General features: G+C 36.7%; 2 protein-coding genes across 4 annotated transcripts in view; one reads left to right on the top strand and one right to left on the bottom strand.

Moving 5' to 3' along the window:
- Positions 1–743: 743 nt before the first annotated feature.
- LOC107749934 (sodium-dependent proline transporter-like) lies at positions 744–14868 on the top strand. Its single transcript, XM_016565182.1, has 15 exons — positions 744–1228; positions 2226–2451; positions 3902–4033; positions 4259–4407; positions 4536–4579; positions 7888–8026; positions 8646–8780; positions 8871–8974; positions 9061–9185; positions 9363–9475; positions 10542–10679; positions 10904–11003; positions 12727–12845; positions 13177–13350; positions 14078–14868. Exons 1-15 carry the CDS (start codon positions 1109–1111, stop codon positions 14243–14245), a joined length of 1986 nt encoding a protein of 661 aa, XP_016420668.1. The 5' UTR covers positions 744–1108; the 3' UTR covers positions 14246–14868.
- A 1053-nt stretch (positions 14869–15921) lies between these two features.
- Positions 15922–26585, bottom strand: part of LOC107749933 (stromal interaction molecule 1-like) — a 33846-nt gene continuing 23182 nt past the window's right edge. For 2 of the 3 annotated variants that reach the window (XM_016565179.1, XM_016565180.1), the window contains exons 8-14: positions 25655–25832; positions 23298–23465; positions 23075–23175; positions 22500–22735; positions 22191–22277; positions 18951–19014; positions 15922–17245 (exon numbers count right to left, since the gene is read on the bottom strand). In XM_016565179.1, the coding sequence (XP_016420665.1) occupies positions 16825–17245; positions 18951–19014; positions 22191–22277; positions 22500–22735; positions 23075–23175; positions 23298–23465; positions 25655–25832 (1255 nt within the window). In that variant the 3' untranslated portion in view covers positions 15922–16824. The remainder of the gene's footprint in view (positions 17246–18950; positions 19015–22190; positions 22278–22499; positions 22736–23074; positions 23176–23297; positions 23466–25654; positions 25833–26585) is intronic. The other variant, XM_016565181.1, reaches the window with a different exon arrangement.

Genomic DNA, 26585 nt, shown 5'->3' with positions numbered 1-26585 from the left:
GCTAATTTTCAAGAGCTTTTGAGCATGTTACGGGACCCAAATCCCCCAAAACCATGAATTATAATGATGATAATAATAATAATAATAATAATGATAATAATAATAATAAACACTGTGTCTACACTGCAACACCTAGAGGCAATTGCAAATCATTTGAACTTTGTGTCAGTATGTCATAAATAGAGAACGAGGCATCAGTTTACTGGTGGGGATCTGTCATGTCGTAATATATTGTCTTCGCCCCCTTGGGGCTTGGGCCCTATAAAGCAAAATGTTTACATTATTTTCTGTTTTAGTCATGGTTTTTGCAGAGCTCAGTATTTGAAAGTTTGTAGAACTTATGTTGAGATAATATGTTGATTAATGCCATTTTGTAATCTGAGAGCTTTTGGTATTTATATTAATACCAAAATATAATATAAATAGAAATATAATATAATGTAGGCTTATATTTTATTTATATTGACTGAATAAAACTATTTAGATGTATTCACAATATATTTTGAAAAATACATTTTTGCGTTTGTTGTTGACTCACAAATTGAGTTTATGTCATACCAAGCCAGAACACACTGCGGTTTCCTGCTGTTGTAATGAACTTGGTGAAGTGGCTTCCTGTTCCATCGAGACAATTCGCTTCGTAGAGTGAGATGTTTGAAAGCTGACGGTTTTTTGTTTTTTTTTTGCCTTACGAAAATAAACCTTTCACATTCGATGTCACATCTGAGACACATTATCCTACCATAAATTACGCAGTATAGAGACACTAGGACTTGTCAACAAAGAAAGACAGTGACAGACTGAAAGCTAAACATATGTACTGATAAATATTAAAATTATGGAGAATGGGAATGACCAGTAGTGTTCTTAGGAGGCGCATTACGAGTTTACCTACAGGAAGGTGACAGGTGAGCACTGTGTGCGGAACACACACACACACACACACCGGCGCCTCCCTTCATTGACTGTTTCTCCCTCCCCCAACCAACATGGATCATCGGAGTCCACCTGCGCTTTTTATTCAAGGTTACTCTGTTTTATTCTAACGTGGTTTATGTAAGGTATCTAAAACATTACAGTCTGTTTTAAAAGTCAACCAGGAGTTTCGATGAAACCATTAAGTGAACAATGTAGCGAGCATCAGAAGAAAAGCGCTGGGGAGATGCCGAGTGAGGAGACGAGAACAGCACCTGGGAACGTGACTGTGAGCACAGCTCCTACTAGAGAGGTACTTCAAATACACACTAATACTTATTTTAAACGAGAAAATTTCATGGGTTGATGTTATTTGAGTTTTGAAAGAAACTTGGAGTCGTTTGAACACTTGTTGGCTTGCAGGTCTGTCGAGGTAACACAACACGTCTGTCCTCATTCCTGTCCACGGCTGCGTTTCACCACGGCTAACTCTAGTGTTGTGTGTGTGTGTGTGTGTGTGTGTGATTAGTATTATTAAACGTCTTAAGGAATACTTCACCCAAAAATTAAAATTCTGACATTATTTACCCCCATTTGGTTTAAATTTTTTTTTGACTTTTTCCACACAAAAAGAGAATTACAGCTTTCAGTCACCATACCCTTTTATTGCATCTTCTTTCAATACAATAACAGTGAATGGTGACTCATGTTCATTTTTTGGATGAAGTTGCTATACCTTTAGGACCCCCTTACATAATTTAATGTAGGCCTGCATTTTGTCAGAATTATAGGCAACCATAGAAAAAAAATATAATAATAATTATGAATATTATTGATAATGTTATTAATATTTATATGATGAAAAATGCCTGCAAATGATGTCGGTGACAGCCTTTTTCAGTAGCGTGTCATCCATGTTCCTTTAGCAATCAAGATACTTCCCTTTTGGTTCACTTGGATACACACTACACTGACCAAACTGACCATTAGTTCCTCAATCTGGACTGCATAGTAGACTATAGTACATGTTTTTATATTGTATACAGATGAGAAGATAAGTAATGTAAACTAGATTTAAAAAAGCCTAGGCAAACTTTGATGTTGGCTTGAGAAAGCCATGGTGAAGTAGTTTTAAAAGCTAGAAGTTTGAAGGTTTTAAGGCCAGATAGGTAGCAGTGTTCATTTTGACAGCAAATTTTGGTTTTTAATTTTAGTTCTAGATATTCTGGATGACAAAGAGGTGTGTTGTTTATCTGTCATATGGTTGTGTTTGATCAGAGATCATAAGCTTTGAATTATCTTCTTGACAGAGTCCTGCACAGCAGAACGGGGTTGTGTCTTCTCACGATGTCATAAGTCCCGTATCCCAGACTCAAACTGAGCACCAGCCTCCATCCTCTGCACCAGCTCCTCCTGCTCAGCCTCCCAGAGATCAGTGGGGCGGCAAATATGAATTTCTGCTCTCCTGTATTGGCTACTGTGTTGGCCTGGGAAACGTCTGGAGGTTCCCCTACCTCTGCTACCGAAACGGAGGAGGTGAGTGACCGTACAGTAAATATGATAGCTAATCTGTTCGGATGTACACCAGCTATTCTGTAAAGGTATGGTCACATTTACTGTTTTTCAGCTAAATGTTGTAATTTTAATAGGAATCCACACAATCAGGAGTTTTGCTTGAGGGCTGAAAAGTTCCCAAAGCAGATTTTGTTCATGTTCAGGTTGGTCATGCAGATTTGCTGTGTTGACCAACAGAAAACTGCTCGTTTTAAAAATTACTTTGGTGTGAGCTGTGCTTCGTACATCACTATGCTATGGACAATGGACCTTTTTTCCCCCACAAAATTTTGTGTAAATTTTGCTTATGTGACCGTGCCTTAATTAAAAAAATCAGTGTGTCTGATAGTAACCATGTAAATGAGTAAGTAAGTAACCATGATTTTCCCACATAAAAAAATCCTAAGAGATTTTATGAACTTCCTGTGTAAATGGGTCTTTCATGGGTAAACTGGGATGTTTAGTCACCCTAAGCTGAAATCCTGCACTCTGTCCAACCAACCAAAACCAAAAACCTTTCACTGTAGTAGGGAGGAGGGCACATTCCTCTTTAAACCGCTGAAACAAATGAGCCCAAACCATGAAGGCCTCAAAAAAGGAAGAAATTTGCAATGTAAAGATGGTTAGTAATACAAATGAAGAGACCTGTTCATGGATTGTTGGAGGGTGATGTAGAAAAGCACTGTCATTTCCTTGAGCTGGACTTAAACGAGATTGGAAGTTTTATGTTTCATGTTACAATAGTAAATTCTTAAAAAGGAAAGACTCTTAATTGACAATTTCAAACAACACTTTGAAGATAAACTCTGAACTATAGCTAAATACCAGAATTGAAACCAAAGAAACACAGTGAGAGCCGGTGGTGTGTGAAAGTGGACACTGAAATTGCTGCCTTTTCTCTTACATATTACACACACACACACACACACACACACTGTTGTTTCAGTTCTGTTCATGAAATGATTTGTTAAATCCAGAATTAACAGCACTTGTAATGTAAAAGGATTTGCAATATATATTCTATTTGTAATACTGTTTTTTAAATGTTTCGCATGGTTTTAGTAAACTTATTTGATGTGAAATGTGTGAATAATACAAATCCTGAGGAGGGAAAAATCCCATTGACAAATGCCTGTGATTTAGGAGTGTGGATTCACTGGCACAAATGACATAATTTTGGGGTTGTGGCTTAGTGGTTAGTGCACATGCTCCAACTTGTTGAGCTGTGGTGCTTATGCGGGTGAACTTTGAAACCGACTCATATTTTTCAAATCCAGCCTCCTCATTCCATCACTTCCTGTCTTGTTTTTACTGTTGGTATGAATAAAAGTGGTTAAAAATCCAACAATAAATATTAACAACAGGAATTAAAATGGAAAAATAATGTAAACAAGTTTATAAAGTCATGAATCTTGACTGTGTGGGGTTGCAGGTGTGTTTCTCATCCCATACTTCATCATGCTCTTCTTCACGGGAATGCCTCTCTTCCTCATGGAGCTCAGCCTGGGCCAGTATGGAGCCGCAGGTCCCATCACCGTCTGGAAGTGTTGTCCCCTCCTCAAAGGTAGCATTACACATGTAATTCATTGACTCAGTGGCTTAATCATGGTTTGTAAATTGGGCTGTGATTATGTAAATTTGGTTTTGAGTTATATTCATTATTTAAAGTCTCGTAGCTCCACTTTGCATAAGAAGTAAAAATGAATGGTCCTTCTGTTTTGTAATAGTCAGTAATTAAATACGGGGCTAAACAAATGGAGATGATTGTGTTGTCCTGGTCTCGTTGCAGGGATTGGTATAGGGATGTTGTGTGTGTCCACTCTTGTGTGTCTCTATTATAATGTCATTATCGCTTGGACGTTCTACTACCTGGGCAGTTCTTTCCAGAGTCCTCTGCCCTGGTCATGTGATGCTCTTCATAACATTCCCTTTTGTCGAGTAAGTCTTACTTGTCTGCTAGTAGGTTAACAGAATTTTAAACAACAGTGATTATCATCTACGTTATCCAGATGAATCAAATATGTTTTTCTTATTCAGAATAAAAAAAATCTCTGTTTTCTCTACAGAACAAAACTAATGTCACCCAAAGTCCCTCTGAAGTCTTCTGGAAGTAAGAATTCTCAATTATTTAGGGATGCACCGATACGATACTGGTATCGGTATCAGGCCCGATACTGCTCTCCTGTACTCGTACGCATTAAAATGCCCCGATACCAAAAGCTGATACCACACAGCACGTTGAACAGAGCTGTGTCCAGACAAAGAAACACAGACAACAGAACAAACAGAGCAGAATGTTCAGAAAGAGTTATTAGAGATTAAGGATATCTATGAAGTACTTTGCGTATTGATACGCAAAGCACGCTGAGTGGATTGACTGTTTGGCGGCGCAGATGCGCGAGCTTCTCGAGCAAATATCCCTTTCTCACTAACACACCTCCAACTCAGAAACTGTAGGCTCAAAGAATATCTAAAGTTTCCCACTCATAATTACGACTTTGTGAGGACATTTGTAGCAGTAGCAGTAGCGCCAAAAGGCAGTAGCGCCAAACACTCATCCAAAAATCCAGTAGACAAAAACATATGGTGCCTAGATCCAAAATATACAAAGATACAAAGATGAAAGAGATCCGCACTCCTCCAAATGCAGCTAAATAACCTTATTCCATTTATTGTTCAGAGGTCACAAAAATATGTAGAAAGAAGTGCAAAAGTGCAAGTGCAGAACGTTTTCAGGTATTAACCCTTCCTCAGTGCCATGTGCTACCAAGCAACACCTGCGCTCGTTAAATCATTTCAATAAACATCATACCCAAGTACTCTTCGAGTCCCCCATATATATCATTAAATTCTTTAAAAAAACTATTCAAAGACAAATCTTCATTCATACCCAGAGGGTGTAGACTTTTAAGATCAACAATCCACCTACATTCCTTTTGCAAAAGTCTATGTTCTAAATTCCCTCCTCTACGAGTCTTTTCAACTTTTCAATAGCTATAAAATTTAGGTCTAAAGGCTGATTTATACTTCTGCATCATACCTACGCCGTAGCCTTTACGCCGTAGGCTATGTGTCAGTTTTCTTTTATACAGGTGCATCTCAATAAATTAGAATGTCGTGGAAAAGTTCATTTATTTCAGTAATTCAACTCAAATTGTGAAACTTGTGTATTAAATAAATTCAATGCACACAGACTGAAGTAGTTTAAGTCTTTGGTTCTTTTAATTGTGATGATTTTGGCTCACATTTAACAAAAACCCACCAATTCACTATCCCAACAAATTAGAATATGGTGACATGCCAATCAGCTAATCAACTCAAAACACCTGCAAAGGTTTCCTGCTGTAATGGCGCAGCTCTATTCTGGAAAAGGGGGCGGGGAGCAGCTCATTTGCATTTAAAAAGACATGCTCTAATACAGCGTGTTTCTGCATCCACTCAAAATAGGCATTTTCAAAATGATATAATAAATAATCTGTGGGGTATTTTGAGCTAAAACTTCACAGTTACATTCTGGGGACCCCTGAGACTTATATTACATATTGTAAAAAGGGGCATAATATGCCACCTTTAAGTTACTTGACAGTAAGGAGAGAGAGCAAGAGAGACAGCAAGTGAGTGCGTGCACTTCTCTTGCATGATCTTGATTGCTGTTTGCTCCATTAGCACACGCCTCATTTGGATTAAAACTAAATCGTAAATATAAAACAAAAATTATAGGGGCATTCATTATAAACATTTATTTTAAACGTCAAGCATACACAACTTTATTTAAAGTGAAAGTGAAACTAGCAGCCTGTACGTGTCTCTCTCTTTCTGCACAATACAAATGTATGTGCGCGTTGTGCATGTTTTGCTTACTTGACGTTAATTGCATTATATAGGTGGCTTTGGAATATAAGTCTCAGCACTTTCAGATGATAAAAAACGCAACTTCAGAAAATATGTTCATCACTGTTACAAGATTTATGTATAACGAGTGGCTCCCTACATTATAACAGGAAAGTGTCTTGTGATTACAGTACTGAGCCGCTGCAATGGAGCAGCTCTAATGTGCTATTCAATTAAAGATGGAATACAATAGAGCAATAAAATGAACAGGGAAAGTAACAAAAGTTTGTATAATACATTTTAATGGGCATAATTAATTGTCAGAATAACTGAAGAAAATATCTATTTGCTAAATGAACTAAGCCAACTAGCATTATACACAGGCCTATTCTTTTGGTTTCTGTACCCAGTATTGAAAAAAGTGGTATCGGTGCATCCCTAAAATTATTTTAGTTTTTTCTCAGTTTCTCTAGTCTATACACATTTACTAAACTAGTCTGCAAATGACATTCCTTCAGAAATAAATACAATTACATGAAAATGGATTTTAAAATAAAAACCAATACATTTTGTTTCATTTAATTTTAATGATTACATTGTGTTTTAGTAAAAATGTTGTAGTTTGTAAAAATGCTTGAATTACTGGGATAGTTAAACTTTTTTGATAAAAATTATTTATCAAAGCTTTCCACAGAAATTTGGGTAACATTTTACAATAAGGTTAAATTTGGTAACATTAATTAATGCATTAGGCATCATGAATTAAAAATGAAAAAATATAATATAAAAATATTTACAGCATTTATTAATAATTGTTTGTGTGAATTAAAATTCATTCATAATATGTTCGTTAATTTATAACTTTAAATGTTAAATATGTGTATGTTAAAATTAACATTAATCTGTACTACTGTTCACTGTTCAGAAGTTTGGAGTCAGTAAGATTTTTTTGAAAGTAATTCAAAATTATTATTTATTAATTATTTAAAATAATTCCTTTATTTTTAATAAAGGCTGTAAGAAATACATCCTGAAAAATGTACCATGATTTACACAACATTGAGCAACAATTCAGCATATTAGAATGATTTCGGATGGATCATGTGACACTGAAGACAGGATATAATAATATTTTTAAAATATAGATTCAGAATATTACTGTTTTTACTGTATTTTGAATCGAATAAATGCATCCCTGATGAACATGAACGATTTCTTTAAAAACATCAAAAATATCTTTCATTAATATATGTTAATTAATGCTGTAAAATATTCTTTGTTGATTGTCATGCTCACCTTCATTAACTGCTGTTACCAAATTGTTTTGCTTGTTTCATGCTTGTTCACATCTTTGAATCTAAAAATACCACAGTTAGTGGTGTGATAAAGTATAGAAAACATGCGTTCAAGTCCAAAGTACTGCTGCTACTGACACATACAGACTTGTAAAATCTATTCTAGTATTCTGTGGTGGGGTTAATGCTAATGTAGCACAAACCACACCTGAAACACTCTGAGACTGTTAACATGCGATGAAGCCAATGACCTAATTCTTGAATCTTACACCGAGTGTTTGTGTGTGTTCAGTGAAAAGGTTCTGGGTGTAGTGAACAGTGAAGGGCTGCATGATCCCGGTCCAGTGCGTTGGCCTCTAGCTCTGTGCTTGCTTGCTGCCTGGGTCGTCATTTTCCTTTGCATGCTCAAGGGCATTCACAGCTCCGGCAAGGTGAGACCTCACCCAGACACACCTGAAAGCCTTACAGAGATGCACAGCACATCCAGTTGGCTTCTTTCCCGAAAGGAAAGAAGTCAGTAAGACTTGGTTTAGAGACCAGTAGGCCATTTTAGTATCATTGAGATACTATTACAGTTTTTTATTAATATTTAGATTTTTTTTTTTGCCAATATTCATTTTTACATTTAAAGTTTAAGTAATTTTATTATTTATTAGATTTTTAACATGTCTATATAGTATTTATGAATGTTTATTTCAGTCTTAGTTTTAGTTATTTTAGTACATCAAGTGGTAACACTAGTTTAGGGACCAATTCTCACTATTAACTAGTTGCTTATTAGCATGCATATTACGAGCATATTAGCTCTTTATTAGTATTTATAAAGCACATATTAACTTATTCTGCATGGCATATTTTAGATCCCTTAATTTTTTAAATATTTTATTTTATTTTCATATATTTTACCTCAAGTAACGGAAATGTTTTTATGGTTTTAGTTTTGATTAACTTCAATAACCCTGGTGTGGACTTCATATGAAGCCATTTCAGAGCAGATGAGAATATGTTCTACACACAAAAATTAATTTCCCATCTTTCCTCTGATGTTAGGTGGTGTATGTGACTGCCACCTTCCCCTATTTTGTGCTAGTGGTCCTCATCATCAGAGGGGCCACCCTTGAGGGCTCTTTAAACGGTGTTGCCTTCTACCTCACTCCAAACTGGGCCCATTTGGCTGATGCACAGGTACAATTTCCTAAACAACACCATTTTTTAAATAAATGCTGCAAGTTTCCATTCCCTTCAGTTCTGTATTGTATTGTATTGTCATTGCAGGTTTGGAATGATGCTGCATCGCAGATATTTTATTCTTTGGGTATTGGGGTTGGTGGTCTATTGTCAATGGCGTCATACAATAAATTTGACAATAATGTCATCAGGTGAGGCTTTTTACTGTGGGAAAACACTTTGTTTTTTTCCCCTGAAACATTACTTCAAAGTCTCAAAATTATTTCTCATCTTGCAGGGATACTCTAGTCATCACCATTGGGAACTGCTGTACCAGTTTTTTTGCAGGATTTGCCATTTTCTCTATCCTGGGTCATATGGCTTGGAGGAAGGGTGTGCCTGTGGGTCAGGTGGCAGACTCAGGTACATCCTGTTTAGCCTGTCATGTTACTTCTCTCTCTTCTGACATCCCCCAGATAGCTTAGCACACACTAGCACTATGATTTATAGTCACTTAAAATGTTTTCACATTTAATGTTCCAAAGCCAGTGCATAATTTGTCATTTTTAAGAGTGTTGGTGATTGTATTTTACTTGTTAGGTCCTGGTCTGGCGTTTGTTGCCTACCCAGAAGCCCTGGCTCTTCTCCCTGGATCAGTGTTTTGGTCCATTCTGTTTTTTCTCATGCTCTTTATGCTGGGAGTGGATACACTGGTAAGACCCTCCAGTACATTCAGGTTTTCTTGAGTTTAATGGTTTTTCATGTGGCAGACACATTGCTAGAGTCACACCATACACAATAAAAGTACAGTTCAAAGGTTTGGGGTTGGTAGGATATTTATATATATACATATATATATATATATATATATTTGGAAAGAAGTAACATTATAAGTGTCTTTACTGTCACTTTTGATCAATTTTAATGCATCCTTTCTGAATAAAAGTGTGTATGCATAAGAATAATAATTTGAATCCACAGTAGTTCAGTTGAATTCAAAAGACTTGTACCTGACATACAAATCTTCTGCCCATTTATTTCTATAAAAACGAGAAAAAAAAATTAAATCCATAAAAGTGTGGGAACTGTGTATGATATGAATCCAAGTGATCAGGTTTCCATGTTTTCAGATAAGAAACATGATTGTATGAAACACCAGTGCTCAGGAAGGAGATTTGTCAAGAGATGTGTGAAATAACCATGTACATCCTGTCCTACTGCACAGCTCATCACTGAGCTACAACACTCATTTCAGTAAATGTGCATGAACACACAGCGGTTTTCCTTCCTCTGTCATCACCTGAAATCCCTGTTTGTCTCTGTGTCTCAGATTTCAGTTTCTACCCATGTACTGCCATAACATTAGTTTGTTAAAGACAATGTGAAATTAAAAATTGACCCTATATATATATATATATATATATATTATAGTATATGTAAATATAATATTGATATATAAGTTTCACCTGTAAATATATATGGTTTGCATGGCACTACTATCATTAAGGTCATGAATTCAGTTCCCAGGATGCACACATACTGATAAAATATAGCTTGAATATATTAAAGAGTGTCTGCCAAATGCATAAATGTGAATGTGAGAGTAAACGGATGATGGCACACATCTGTCCTTATGTTGCCCTAACAGCAAACCTCTGATTTTTTTATTTTTGTTGATATAGACGTCAGGGAAACGGACATATTTGTACACTCTTGACAAGTTAGTCCTTTGTTTAATTCTTGCTATTGTGAAGTTCTCTCTCTTTCTCTCTCCTGCAGTTTGGTAACATGGAGGGGATCTGTACAGCTGTGCTGGATGAGTTTCCTCAGCTCAGATCCAATCTGAAGCACAAGACGCTGTTCCTGGCGCTGCTCTGTTTCTCCTTCTATCTCATGGGCCTGCTGCTCATCACTGATGTAAGAGCAACAAACTGACCGATAATAGGATTTAGTGGTTGACGGTTTTATAAATAGTAAATACATGTGTACAGATGTCCAGAGTTTAGTAATGTATCTGTAATGTTTAAAATCATAATTCATTATCTTGTCCATCTTCATATTGTCTATTAGTGATTCTTTTAATGATATCACTGTTTTTGTTGTCATAGACTTTCATTTTATTTTGTGTTTTTCCATCACAGGGTGGGATATACTGGTTCACACTCATAGACTCATTCAGCACAAGCTTTGGTCTCATCATCATTACTCTCTTCATGTGTATTGGCATCTCATTCTTTTATGGTACACTCACTTTTATTTCCTCCTGGGTGATGGGCTGATATTGGTAGGGCTTTTGATGAAGAACACAACACACATATTCAGTTTTATCGGAGGCACTTCATAAGATATTACATGAAATAATAAGGATTTATTTATTTTAGATGGATCACACATTTGTATTTTATTTTATCATAAAGTCTACACAGATTTCTACTAAATCAAATTTTCACAACATGAACATTAAATGAATAGTTCACCCTAAAATTAAAATTTGCTGAAAATGTACTAACCTTCTTTGACCCAAGATGTAAATGAGTTTGTTTATTGGAACAGATTTGGAGAAATGTAGCATTACATCACTTGCTCAACAATGGATCCTCTGCAGTGAATGGGTGCCGTCAGAATGAGTCCAAACAGCTGATAAAAACATCACAATAATCCACAAGTAATCCACATTAGTCCAGTCCATCAATTAACACATTGTAAAGTGAAAAGCTGCTTGCTTGTAAGTGAAAAAAATCATCTCATCTGAATCAGGAGAGAAATATGCATTTTTACTGTTTATAAGTGAAAACTGTTCAAAACAGTTCTAAACAAATATGTTAGTGGATTTTGATGTGAGAGGACAACAGGGACTTTTTCACTGGAGGAAGTGCTATTATGGATTATGGACTCAAATTTTGGCCAGAAGTGACTGTTTACATTTAAAACGCCTTGATGGATTTGTTTCTTATAAACAAAAAGCTTTTCTCTTCACAAGATGTTGATTCATTGCTAGACTGGAGTTGTGTGGATTATTGTGATGTTTTTTATCATTTGAACTCCCATTCCGACGGCACCCATTGACTGCAAAGGATTAATTGGAATGCTAAATACTGTAAATCTGTTCCTATGAAAAAAAACAAAACTCATCTATATCTAGGAAGGCCTGAGGGTGAGTACATTTTTAGAAAATTTTCATTTTTGTATGAACTACTCCTTTAAGACTTTTTTTGTTGCCCAAGTCTGGTATTGTGGTATCGTTTATTTAAGATAAACCTGCCTTGAATGGCACATAAAAACAAACTGTACTTTATTGCTTTACCTGTACATGTCAGTCACCCTGTTTCCATGTATTAATGTCTCATGATTAGCATCTGCTAAATAATAACAACTTCTCTGTCACATGTCACACTGTCTTAAGCCAGGCTCACACTGTGCGATTTTTTTAAAAGTCGTTTAGGATTGTACTTGTCAGACTGTATGAACATGATGATCATGTCACACTGGGAACCTAAGTTGTCATTAATGTCACGACAGTCAAGACGCGTTAAAAACGGGTGCGCGCAAGAAAACTTGTCCGGAGTTTTACCTTATCAACCCATACATACACGTTCAGTGAATGCGAGCTGCATTGCATTGTTGGGGCTGTAATGTTGGCTATCATTAAAAGTATATGAATGGCGGCAATACCGGCGTATTTATGCAGAATAGTGCAAACAGCACTACACACCCACATGAAAACTGCAGCACAACCGGTGTTTATCATAGCAAAGGCAACGAATCATATGAAACATGTCAAACAAAGACTACAGATTTTAGCCTAGGATTATAGGAATCTTTTAGGATTTTCAAAATTAGTCTCAGACGACCAAATCGTGGCCAAAATTGTACAGTGTGAGCCGGGCTTTAGCTGCAGTTCTTTATAGGTGATGTGACTGCACTGTGATCTATATTATATTTGCATATGCTGATGTAATTGCAGGGGTGAACCAGTTCTGTCAGGACATTGTGGACATGATCTGTCACTGTCCTCCCTGGTGCACAAAACTGCTATTGTACTTCAAAGCCTGCTGGGTGGTTTTCACCCCCTTCCTGCTAACGGTGGGTGTCCTGTTTTTGGTTTGGTTTATTGAAATCACCCTCATGTTTTAATATGTAATGATGCATGTTATGAGGTTTCTGTTTAAGATGAACAGTTATATAATTGTAAATGTTAAATGGAAATATTCATCTATAAGGGTTTGAGCAGAATCACACTGCAGTACAGTCAGAAACTTGGTTCTGCTGCAGAGTGGAATCAAACACCATGACTGCCCTGCATCCAGCGTAATGAATAATTCAGTTGCTGAGACACTGAATCTCATTAACAGTGATAGTCCCATTCACAGACTGAGGCCTCAGTCTTTATATTCAGATTGTTTTCTCTGTGCAGTTCATTCTGACCTACATCTTCATCGAGATGTACCGAACGTCTCTGCACTATGGCACCTATGTGTACCCAACCTGGGGCAAAGCGTTGGGCGTATGTATGGGCGCCTTCTGCTGTCTGCAGATTCTCATCTGGGCCATAGTGGCCGTCAGTAAAGAGTCTGGCACTCTTAAAGATGTAAGTCCCTTCAAAACCACCATATTTATTTATACATTCGAGGTCAGTAAGATTCAAAGAAATTAATACTTTTATTCAGAAAGAATGCATAAGATTAATCAAAAGTGACAGTAAAGACATTTATAATGTTCCAAAAGATTTCTTTTTCAAATAAATGTTGTTCAATTGACCTTAATTCATCAAAAAAAAAATCCTGAAAAAAATGTATCTGTTTCCACAAAAATGTTAAGCAGCACAACTGATTCAAATACTGATAATAATAATAAATGTTTCTTGAGTAGCAAATCAGCATATTAGAATGATTTCTGAAGGATCATGTGACACTGAAGACTGGAGTAATGAAACGAAAATTCAGCTTTGCCATCACATCAATAAATTACATTTTAAAACAGAAAACAGTTACTTTAAATTATAATAATAATATTTAACGGTATTAGTGTCTTTATTGTATTTGTAATCAGCTAAATGCAGCCTTTGTGAGCATAAGCAACTTCTTTCAAAAACATTAAAAAGAATCTTGACACATATACTATTATTACCTTATAATATAATATACTATAATATATATACATATACATATATATATATATACACATACATATAATGTAATTTTTAGAGAATTTTAAAATAAATATATTTTGTGCCAGAGTTATTTTTTCTTATTTAGAATTGTATCAGCAGGTATGTGTGTGACATGTTCATTCTGACATACGTTTCTTGTGTTCAGCGCTTCCAGAAATCCATCCGTCCCCTCAACTCCTGGCGTGTTAACAACATCAACACAACCTCTCAGGATCAGCACGTGGAACCCCAGAGAGTTGAGGGACCCTTCACGGTTAACCTGACTGAAGCGGACTTCACCTCCATGAACTGGGAGGCCATAAGCGAGGCGTAACACTGCCCCAAATGTTAGGAGGCGTTACTGAATCTCAGAAAGACAAGTACTGGGGAGGACTTTGGTTTGGAGAATCGTACACTCTTCCTCACCAGTCCAGCTGGACTGAAATGAATTGACTGTCTTATAGGACATTTAATACAATTCAATTTTTTTTATTTATGCTCATTGCTCATTTGACATAGTACTGGGCCAAAGCCAGAGACCGAGAAACCCAAAAGACATTTGGATTCTTTGGCTGAATACTTGATGTCCTAAGGACTCCATTTCATGCTGTTCATCTAGTCTTTTCATCAAAGAGTGTATAGGCTTATTTTATAAGGTAACAGACCTAGTAACATGATATGTTTTTCATTTACAAGAGCCAGGTCAAATCAAATCAGGTCAATGCCTTTAGTAGACATTGTTTAACAAAACAGAACTTATTTGATATAGTAACAGTTCACATGAATAAAATAAAATGTAGTACAAGAGGCATTGTAAAGCCTCTTTAGAATGTTTAAATATGCTATCATAACCTTTTTGAAGTGCCACGAATTCAGCAAATAAAATCAAAATGGTTTCATGAGTTGTTCTCAGCTGAAGCTGTTTGTTTACCATGGGCAGATTCAGCTTATTTCAGAATAAAGCAAACTTCCTTATGACAGAGGAGGCGCTGAAACAGGTTTGTTTATTCAGAGCACTATGTTAACAATGGTAAACCTGCCCTTATTGGGGCTTTGTTTTGGACACTAACTCATTGAGCTATCTTGGTTTAGACGGTTTCTCTGAGCGTGCCTAGCCATTTAATGTTCTGCTCCACCGCAGTTGATGCAAACAAACCTTCAGCAGATGTTAAAAACAGCAGAGAAATGTGTACAGAGTGCACTGGCAAAAAATAGCTCTGGCATTTATGGAGTTCAGCTTAGCCTGCATGAACAATTCAAGAATTTGGTGTATGTATATATATATATATATATACACACTCAGGGACTGAATATGTGCAGTGTTGGGTCTGTCTACTGCGTTGGTGTATGTTTCACAGTGGATTTCTGTGAACAGTGATGGAATAACTACTTCCTGGACAGATTTTCAACAGCTCCATGACGCAGAGGTTTTTCAAAAAATGCAATGCTGAGGAAGTTAACCTACGCTTAGCCCTGAGAACTATCAAACTTTTTATTTTTGGTTAAGAAAGTCTCAAATTAAACCTAAATTCTGCTTGTGGTTTATGGAATATAGTTTCTGCTAATTTAAGAAAAAAAACTAATAACTGATTTGTTCGTAAAGAACACTACCGTTCAAAGGTTTGGTGTCAGTAAAATTAAATAAATCAAATAATTAAACAAAATTATTTATTTATAAAAGTTATATATATATATATATATATATACATATATTTTGTCTTTTGATCAATTTGATGTGTTCTTACTGAATACAATTATTTCTTAAAAATAAATCTAATAATCTTATTGACCCCAAATTTACAGTATGAATGGTTGAGTATGTGCCAAAATAAAAAAAATAAAATTAATTTCATTTAGATTTTCACATGGATATGTAGCGTCAGTTGACCCTGAGAGGTCAAGTAAATACTTACAGCGGATCTAAATATTTATAATTAATTATAACTAGTTATGATTAATTATTCCTATTTCCCCTTTGAGCTGATTCGCTACAGACAATACATTGTCAAATTAAATATACAATTAATAATCTGGCCTTTAAATTTCCTTACGAAGACTGCCAAAATTAAAATTGAATGTGAAAAAAAATAGCTAATACAGTAATGACAAAATTTATATAAAAATGTAAAGCTTACTGTTTTTGTCAAGAAAAGAAACTCCCCAGTTTATGTCAGCACACAACTTTTAATTCGCAAAATACCCTCCCTTTTTATATCTTATTTTATTACTTCTCGGGTATGAAAGGACTTCAGTGGCATGTAGCATGAATCAAGTTAAAGGCATGTAGTTACAAGCCAGAGACGAGAACTACAGTACATTTCCTGTCTGTGGCTCACACAAAGGCAGTTCACTGCAATAACATTTGGCAATGCTTAAAATGAAAGGCACCTATTTCCTCTGTGAGGAAGTAACACGTTTAAAACATTTTAAAACAGATTTTGATAACAGAAGGAGAATCCTAAAGCAAGTAACATCCGCCAATACACGCGCACAGTTGCTGCGTACAAGGACTGGGTCATACGGTGGTGTGCTTTCAGCAGGGGGACACAATGATTGGCTGCTGCATGTGAAAACGAAAGAAGTCCAAGCAAATCCTATGTAAACCAACAGCATAGAGTAGGTGAAGTCATTTGTATGTGCTGAAAGCCTTTGCATGTGTTTGCTTTGAGAGTGAAAGCTCCAGCTCACGCTAACTACAAATAAAAACAGAAGAAACTCTCACACCAAAAATCTAGTAATAAATAAATGTACAGTGATATCATACCTGTTCCCAACAAATGACTGTTTCTGTTCCCGTTGGTCATAAATCAAAAATTCCACATAAATTACGTTCTTACTAAAACTCTTCAAGGTTAAAAAGTACCATTGTGCTAGTCTTAGTCCTGTTATGTTTGGCATTTCCCCATACTGCTGTTATTTCTTCGGCCTCTTGAAGAGTTTGGTAAAGGTGTGCTTCTTGCGGCCCGTGCTGGAGCCTTCAGTGTCGTCTCCTGTGGAGCCGCTGTCCTCGTCCACCAGGATTTTCTTGCCTGTGATCTGAGAGATTCGGTTACCACCCTTTCCTGTAGGCGATGACGGGCCGTCCTGCTCGGAGGTGTAGATGAGAGAGCGCATCGAGTCGACTGAGTTGAGGCTAGACGGCTGAGAGCGGATCTCTCCGAGACTGGCACACTTCTCCATGCCAAAGGTCTTTTTCTGCAGCAGAGGGCTGTTGGTGGAGGAACCACTGTTGGATCTGGACAGCTTATTGTAGAGTGGAGTTGAGGTGCAGCGCTGGGCGTCTCCGTACTGAGACACCGAAAGGGAGGAATCCGATTCGGACCGGTTCAGATCCCTTGATGACGGGATAAGGAGAGAAGAGGATATCAGAACCTACACATTTGCTTTCCCTTAGTCTGTAAGTTTCAATTTTTGAACTTCAAGTCAACATGAAAGGGCAGCCACAACCCATTTACTTCCATAAAACAGTGTGTTTCCCAAGTGAAACATTGGGAATGCTGTTTGTAGTGGAATGGTGGTGACTACCCGCTCTTGAAACAACTCAAGCACCTACAGAACTTTTGACTGAAGTCAAAGAGTCAAGTTCACCCTCAAAATTATCTCACATATTTCAATGACTTTTTAAAATCTATCATGATTTGCTATTATTCCCACAACCTTACCATTTATAGCAATGGTAATCAGCATTAAATTGGCAAAAAAAAAAAAAAAAGCAGTAGCTTTTTCCAGCTGTAGTATTAAACAAGCCAATTTTCAAAATTAAAATTATTTAAAAATATAAAATTATAAAATAATTTAATTATATAATGTTATAATTATTATAAATAGTTATACATAGAACAAACAGTTTCCCCATTTCCCTATCTGTATGGCCTAGGTAATATCACCTCCTAAAATTTGTTATTTCCTCAGAGGCAGAACCAGTGCTATTTTAGTATCATTGACACACTACTATCATTTTTCAATATCTTTAATTATTTTTTGTTTTTGTATTTTCTGTTTTCATTTTAAGTTTAATTACTTTTATTGTGTTTTATCATTTTATTAGTTATTGTTTTTTTTATATTTCTACAAAGTTTTTATTACTTTTTATTTATTTTTTCTTTATTATAGTCTATCTATCTATCTATCTATCTGTCTGTCTGTCTGTCTGTCTGTCTGTCTTTCAGTTTACATTTATTTTATTTTCAAGAACCAAAGATGGTTTTAGTTTTAATTAACTTAACCCTGGATGGAACTTAAGTTCAAAATTTAAATTTAAGTTCAAAATTCAAGCTCAACGCCTGTAAATAACCGTACTGTGTGAACGTAACCGTATTAAGGACTCAAATACAGGACTGACGACCGTATTCTGCTGCTGTGTGAATGTGGCCTTAGAGTCAATTTTGATTTCATATTGACTCCATGCTGGATTAGTTCAGTTTCTCACAGTGTTTACATTTAAATAGTTAAATGGAGATTAACTATTAACTAAAAAGTTAGTTCATGACAAGTGAAATTATAATATAATTATAATATAGTAAATATATTATAATTATAACGTATTACAGATACAAAATTGACATTCACAAAAATATCTTATATTAATTAGCATGAAATTAATAGATAAGCTTCATGAAATAAAAGAACTTTGTTAGCAAATTGTTGTTTAGCACTGAAAATAGTTCAGTATTTATCAATTCATAACTGGGAGGTTATGGACACCCTACACACATGCCGTGTGTGTGCACAGCAAACAGTGTGTGAGGTACCCAATGCTTTGAGTCCTCTGATCACTGCGTGAAGCAGTGAACCCTGTTGGCGGCAGACCTGAGACCATCTCCACTGAGGTGAAGTATGAGGAATGGTACTGCAGCGCAGCAAAACGAGAGCCGGAGGAGGAAGACAGGAGTGAGGTAGAGACGATGGAGGGATGAGACAGAGAGGAAGAGAGGGAAGGCATAGGGAGAGACTCCACATGGCCGATTGAGTGGCTGCGAGCCTGGCGCACATAGGGGCGGCCGGGGGGCCCGGCCTCACTCTCATTGTCTTCTACCAACCTCTGTGAGCTCAGGTTCAGCGTGGGGTCTCCGTGTCGTGGCCGCAGGGACATTAGGCTAGGAGCTGAGGAGAGGCACACAAACAGATGTTTATCTGTATTAGTGAGCGGACATTCAAATCATTCAGTCTCTGTGAGATCTGTATGCACGTGGAAGAGATAGTCTAATCAAATAATCTTATCAAGTTTCTGTCCCATGAATTATAATGTTATAGGTCGTTCAAAACAGGGTTCTGTGTTACATTTTGATTTTGCTTAGTTAAAACTAGACAATATAAAGTAAACTAAACAACAGAAATATTGTCAGTAGACAATCATGATTTAATCTTGATTTAATTTTACATTTTTTAATGTAGTATTTTTTTATTACATGTAGGTAGTTTAACGCCTGCCTTTGTTGCAAAAAAATCTACCACAGTACATATACATGCCTGAAACACATTTTGGAAGCTGGGAGGAGTGTGTTTTACAGTGATAAAAGCACATTAACTGTGGTTAATGAAGGAAAATAGAGCTGGGGAGGAAACAGAGCTGATGATATGGCACAGGAAATGAACACACAAAAGTGTGAAAGCATTGCAAGACTGCAGTGCGAAGAGGATCAGTGTCCACAAAAACTGCACGATGACAGATATGCGGTTTTCAGCCTACGCGAAAATAATGCAGTGATGCAGCTCTTGGTTATGTATGAAACATTTAAAATGGATAATGACTGGTTGACTGTACATTAAGGCACTTATTACACGGCTACTGAACAAATAAATGGACATGAAATATTGCTTTTTGAGTGAAATGATTTTATGTCAGAAGACCATGGAGAGAGATGAAAGATGTGAAATCAGCACAGCTAAGTAGGACACCCGTCTGATTCACCAAGAATGATATGTATTATGCTTATTTACTGTACTATACATGCACATGATAACTTTTTGTTAATTCCTCCCAAATTCACAACACGTGTGTACTCACATGAATTTCTGAACATTGTTGTGATGTAATGAAATTTAGAGTATTCTAAACTGTGCAACTGTGTGCCTGAGGTTTTAATTTGCATAAAACATGTTGAAATACACTGTGTAAAAGTCTTAGGCCATTAGTATTTTCGCCAACAAAAAATGGTTTTAAGTCAGTTATTTCTGTCTTTTGCTGTAGTGTGTCAGTAGGAAATATCAGTTTACATTTCCAAACATTCCTTTTACCATTTATTGTAATAATCCAGTGAGATTTTTGTTTGCACAAGGAGTCTGACAGCAGCCAGTGCTCTGATCTCACCATCATCCAGTCCGTCTGAGATTACATGAAGAAACAGAAAAAACTGAGACAGACTAAATCCAGAAGAACTGTGGCAACATCTCCAAGACACTTGAAGAAACTTACCTACAAAGCTACAGTGCTGTGACAAGTTCTAGGCACTTGTGTAAACATGCTGTAAAGTGAGGATGCTTTCAAAAATAAGTCATAAATAGATTTTATTTATCAATTAACTTCTATTAACTAAATCAAATCAATATTTTGTGTGACCTTCCTTTGCGTTGAAAACTTAAAGTTTTTACCCTAGGTGCACTAGTTTTTCAGGTAGCTTTGTAGGTAGGATTCTTGAAGTGTCTTGGAGTTGTTGCCACAGTTCTTCTGGATTTAGTCTGTCTCAGTTTTTTCTGATTCTTCATGTAATTTCAGACGGACTGGATGATGGTGAGATCAGATCTCTGTGTGGAGCACTGGCTGCTGTCAGACTCCTTGTGGATACAAAAATCTCACTAGATTATTACAATTAATGGCAAAAGGAATGTTTGGAAATGTAAACTGATATTTCCTACTGACACACTAAAGCAAAAGACAGAAACAACTGGCTTAAAACCATTTTTTTGTTGGTAAAAATACTAGTGGCCTAAGACTTGCACAGTAGTGTAGATTAAACCATTTAATCTATTTCAACATTAATAAGGCCACCAAGAGTATGTGATTTTTTAAGTATGTGTGGTTTCAGTTGTTCCTACATTTTTCACAATTTAGAATAATATTCAGTTTCTGATGAAACATGGTTTGTTTGTTAAAACATTTGTATGCAGATTTCATGTACATATTTGCATGCATGCACAGTTGAATGAAACCCATTATCTGCTTGCGACTACAACTTATACAAGTTATACGAGCATATACAAAATCAATGTACAAAAATGTTTATGCGCAGAACTTTGCAATCATCCATTCAAAATATTCCAAAGAGCCGTGTAGTAAGTTTAAATACAGGCTTTGCACACTGATTTAGAATAATATTCAGTTTCTGATGAAACATGGTTTGTTTGTTAAAACATTTGTATGCAGATTTCATGTACATATTTGCATGCATGCACAGTTGAATGAAACCCATTATCTGCTTGCGACTACAACTTATACAAGTTATACGAGCATATACAAAATCAATGTACAAAAATGTTTATGCGCAGAACTTTGCAATCGTCCATTCAAAATATTCCAAAGAGCCGTGTAGTAAGTTTAAATACAGGCTTTGCACACTGCGCTTAAAGGGATAGTTCACCCAAAAATTAAAATTCTGTCATTAATTACTCACCCTCATGTCGTTTCAAACCCGTAAGACCTTCGTTCATCTTCGGAACACAAGAGATTAAGATATTTTTGACAGAAACTGAGAGCTCTCTGACCCTGCATAGACAGCAACGCAACTGAAATGTTCCCAAGTCCAGAAACGTAGCAAGGAGATCGGTAAAATAATCCATGTGACATCAGTGGTTCAACTGCAATTATACGAAGCTACGAGAATACTTTTTGTGCGCAAAAGAAAAAAAAAACGACTTTATTCAACAATTCGTCTCCTCCGCATCACCCTGTAGCGCCATTTTGGAGAGTACCAGCTGGACGCAAAACTTCAAACAACGTTAAATGTGACCGTACTTTAAAACTTGCTATTTTGGGATGTTAAGTCGTTATCAGTGTAGACGTAGAATCAGTGGCTTCTAATTCATAACATCTACGATAATGATCGCAAGAGACCTGGTAAATTTTGGTCAACATTTTACATTCTCTGGTGTTTATCCACACTGAGATGAATATAAAGAGCAGCACTGATTTCACATCTGCACTTTAAAACGTTTAAAGGTGTCTTTTTAAGAGCTGGATACACAATTTCCATCTAGAAGGTCTTAAATGGGCAGTGGGAATGGCACAGAAAGGTTTGCTTTGTGTTAGCATTGGCTGAGAGAATAAAGGGGGTGCTGCCAACCAGAAGGGATTGGTTTCCACAGGGATTGGCTCTCAGAAGCCACGGGCCAAAGGTCGCTCACTCGCCGATCCATCTGCCAGGCGGCATCTGCGGACATTAGCCAATGATATCACACCACGGAAAAGCAAAGCTCAACGGAAAGCTTAATTGCCATGTATTAGGGTTAGAAAACTGGTCACTGGATCATTTTAATGTGGTTATAGACGGCTGAGAAGCTTTATATTGTGGCACAGATGAATATGATCAGATTCAGCAACATGAAAGTATGTCTAACTCATTGTACCACATTTGTGTGCATGATAAACTCACATTGTAGGGTTCCTGGGGAAAGTATGTCCTCGTCCATGTCGTCTAGGTCATCGGATAGCAGTAGGTGTTGGGGTACAGCGGGGCGTATGCCCAGGAAAGCAGGGTCCAGGTTGAGGGCAGAGGCCAGAGACGACATGCCAGGGTTATTAACAATATTAAACCCCGTCAGAATCTCAATTTGCTGCCATCGATGAAGCTTTTCTCTCAGAGCAGCAGTCACTTCTCCCAGAGCCTGTCTGCAGAAGTTAGAGAGAAAGAGAGGTGAGGTTTGGTTTCGTTGCTCTACACTCTAAAAATAAAGGTCCTTATCTATTATTTCATGAAGATCATCCATGGAACCTTTCCATTCTACAAAAGGTTCTTTATAGTGGATTAATAAAAAGTTCACATTAAGAAACAAATGGCTCTTTTAAGGACTTCTCATTGAAAGGTTTTTTGGGAACCAAAAATGGTTCTATAATAGCATTGCTGCAAAAAAACACTCTCTCTGGAACCTTTGTTTTTAATTGTGTAGGTTAAAATAGGTCTTTATTTCAGCTTGCACATTACATCCAAAAATGGTAAGAGCGACTCACTTGGCTGAGAGGATTTTGTGATCAACATCGTCCAGTGAAGAGCTGTGGGCCACGTGGAACGTCCCAAAGAGTGTTCCTCTCTTCTTCTTGATTTTTTCTGCCTGTTATGGTGGTCACAACTTCATAGTTAACAGCACTACTTAGATGTTCAGCTCGTGGAACAGGCAAACTAGATTTTATATTCAGTTAAAGCTTGTAATCTGTGAGTATCTGACCGTCTCACCCCTTCTTTAGCCACTATGAGCTGTCTTTCTGCTTGCTGTTTCTTAATGTTGTAGTACTGCACTTCCACCTCGTGTGTGAGCTGCAGCCATTTCTGCAGAGCTTCAGGAGGAGCCCAGCCGCTCCTCAACTCCAGCTCCCTCTCAGCCTTCTTCAGAGCCATTCGCACCTAAAACAAACACACAAGCTCATTAATATTGGCTGCAGGAGGGAGGATGTTTTGAGGAGGGAATTGTGTAAAACCTCTTCTGTGCCACTTCAGCAGTTCCCATGGTGATGGGACACCTGTAAGGTGAATGTTGCTGGCAAGTCAATGGTGAAAAAAAGCACTACTTTTCAACAAAATAAATCTAAGGGCAGGAACTACACATAGAAATGATAACTTTAGTTGAATTTCATAATAGTGCTGTCAAAAGATTTAAAAAATTGCAAAAAAATTTCTGGAATTAATCACGATTAATCTAACCTAATATTTACGTTTTTAAATATTAAATATTAATTTCAAATATAGCCATTCAACATTACAGTATAATTGAGAGCTATCAATTTGAACATTTATTAGACTTTCAAAAATAACTTCTAATTTAAGTGAACTTAAAACAATCTACACATACAGTAAACCCTTTATAATAAACGTCACATTTAACTGCCCTTCAGCAAGTAGGAAATATACAGAAATGGAATAAAGTTATCAAACACTAAATTCTAAATTTAATATACATGAATCCTTAAAGCTACAAAATTATTGATTTCCTCTTTTTTTCTTTGATTAACAGACATCACAGCAGCTGGGTTATTAGGTTATTTGGCTGCTATTACTTTAAGAGCTGCTGCTGCTGCTGAACATGACACGGATCTGACACGCATCGTATTTTCTCACAAATATTTACCTTTTCTGACCCACTTCAGGTCTTAACGTCTCTACTAATGAGCTGACGATTTGAATCGGGTTTGTTAGATGAGGGAGACAGTGCTGGGCTGCTCCAGGATACTTACATGCATGCACAGTTTTAAGGCAGCTTTAATGGCCTTTTTGGTACCTTCATACCTTCACAGGCTGTCAAGCATAAAGAGTGCACGACAAAGGAGTCCAAGTAAGATCTTTTAATAAACCAACAGGGAGAAAACAAGAACATCCATAATCCAAAACAATAGCAGACACTGAACTGCGGAAGACACAGGATTTAAATATATGGGAAACGTAATCAAGATGAAAACAGAACAGGTGTGGAGCCAAATAACAACTAAGGGAACAAACTAGGGAACTAATGCAGGGGAACAAAGATACAGAGAAAACTAAACCAAATTGGAACAGAACATAACATAAACGTGACAACCACATTGCATGCTCGTAGTTTCTTTTGCTCTTTAATATGAAATGCTATACAGCATGCCAGCGCATTTGTGTGTGCAATTGAAGAGCACATACTATGAGCATAGTATAACGGGCAGGAAAATTGGTTTTTACTGATATATGGCCTGACAACATCTCATCTGACTGCAGTTCAATGTTGTTCTACACAAAACACAAAACTCCCTCGTCACCTGTACCTTTTCCTCACTCGTTTGACTAGCGCCTGATGCTGAGGCAAAGTTGGAGTGCACGTCTGAAAAGTCTCCCGTTTGATGTGGTCGTAAATGCGTTATACGTCTAAATAAACGCTATCCTTGTCAAGAAAAAAAGAGACAGAAGCAGCACTTGTGAGTGGGGTGGCCAACCCTGCATTAATTGCGTGAAATATTTTTAAAGCCGTGAAATTTCATAATTTTGACTTTCTGCTATATTTTGCACTCAAATAATAGATTGTTTTACATTTTTTATCTTATGAATTAATTTTTTATAAATTCTATGTATTTAATTTTGTAATTGTATTTTTAATCAATTTTAGTTTACATTTTTATTTTTTATTTGATGATACATATAACTTAAATCTATGAGAAACTGTGAGGATATCCAAACATGTTGCTAACAAGCGAACAGTGAAAAGAGGCATGTGTTTCAACGTAAAACATGTTATTTATATTTACAAGGGATTGAAAGATTTACAGAAAAAAAGGAAAAAAGCATCCTCTTGAAATGTTTAAACAAAATAAATTTAAGGGGATGTTTTACAGGTTTAACTAAATGTTTAAACAACATTTTGACAAAAGTTTGAACAATTACCAAAAAAAAGTCTACAGACTATACAAAACATTTTTTTGTGCAAAACTATGCACATTTAATGAGACAATGCCTCATTTGCATATTTGAAATAAATGTGGTAAAAGTTGCCTCTGGCAAGGTTTCATTTTGATAAAAGGAAAGAAAAAAACATCTTCTCGCAAGTTGTACCTACTGTTAATAAGGCCTTGTGATACCTGTTCCAGCTCCTGCTCTGCATATTTCTGTCTGCTCAACTCGTTCTCAGTTCCCTCACGCAGTTCTCGTAGTCTTTGTGCCTCCTGCTTGGCTGCATCAATCTCGCTTCGCATCTCCCGCTCCAGATTGACCTTCTCCTCTTCCACCGTGTGATGCTCTTCCTGTGCAATCTGCAGCCTAAACAGAAGCACATCATCAATCTCAAACTGAACCACCACGGATTTGTTACTTAACCAACAAGATAATATAGTTTCCCTCAATCACCAGCAGGTGGCGCACTGGAGAAATGAGCAGACATGAAAAGGGAACTGGATCTGCAAGATTCTACCACACCTCTTCCTTCTCATGAAAAGACAGCTGAACAAGATGTGGCCTGTTCAGTGTGTTAATTCTGTGTTGAAACGTCCTTACAGCTTTACAGGGAAATCTCACCTCTCAGCTAAGAGTTTCCGGGACATGGATGGCTAAATTTAGATATTCATGTGGCTTAATGATGCACTTGGCTGACAAGAAGTCTTCAATTCAATTTAAAATGATTGAAATCAGCTTTGTTTGACATATCTGTGATATTATCACAGTCTATGAATTTTTCTCCTTTATTAGTCAAAGAAATTAGAAGAAAAGAAAAAGAGGGTGGGGGAACATAAAAGTGGAGAGGGCTGATCAGTGCACTGGATAGCCTTCTCTCCTGCTGACATAGTCCCAGTTCAAACAGGAAGTGATGTATAAATCAAACTGTCATTGATATGATAGTGGCCAAGGCAGTGTGTAACACTCACTCATAACACTCTGGGAGGGAGAGCATAAGATAAATGAAAAGGAAGGAAATTAACAGCAGAGGACAACTACAAAAGTTCACAAGGTAAAAAAAAAACTTGACAGACAGACTAAATAGATAGATAGATAGATAGATATATAGATAGATAGATA

Source organism: Sinocyclocheilus rhinocerous, unplaced genomic scaffold (assembly GCF_001515625.1).
Source record: "Sinocyclocheilus rhinocerous isolate Xijiao unplaced genomic scaffold, SAMN03320098_v1.1 scaffold320, whole genome shotgun sequence".
Classification (NCBI taxonomy): domain Eukaryota; kingdom Metazoa; phylum Chordata; class Actinopteri; order Cypriniformes; family Cyprinidae; genus Sinocyclocheilus; species Sinocyclocheilus rhinocerous.
This window is presented reverse-complemented; position numbering and strand designations above follow the sequence as displayed.

Bases quoted from the DNA above. Each gene is read 5' to 3' on its own strand.
- LOC107749934 (XM_016565182.1), top strand. From the start codon at position 1,109: ATGAAACCATTAAGTGAACAATGTAGCGAGCATCAGAAGAAAAGCGCT. The intron at 8,781-8,870 runs GTACAATTTCCT...TTGTCATTGCAG, and splicing joins CCCATTTGGCTGATGCACAG to GTTTGGAATGATGCTGCATC. The intron at 13,351-14,077 runs GTAAGTCCCTTC...TCTTGTGTTCAG, and splicing joins AGTCTGGCACTCTTAAAGAT to CGCTTCCAGAAATCCATCCG.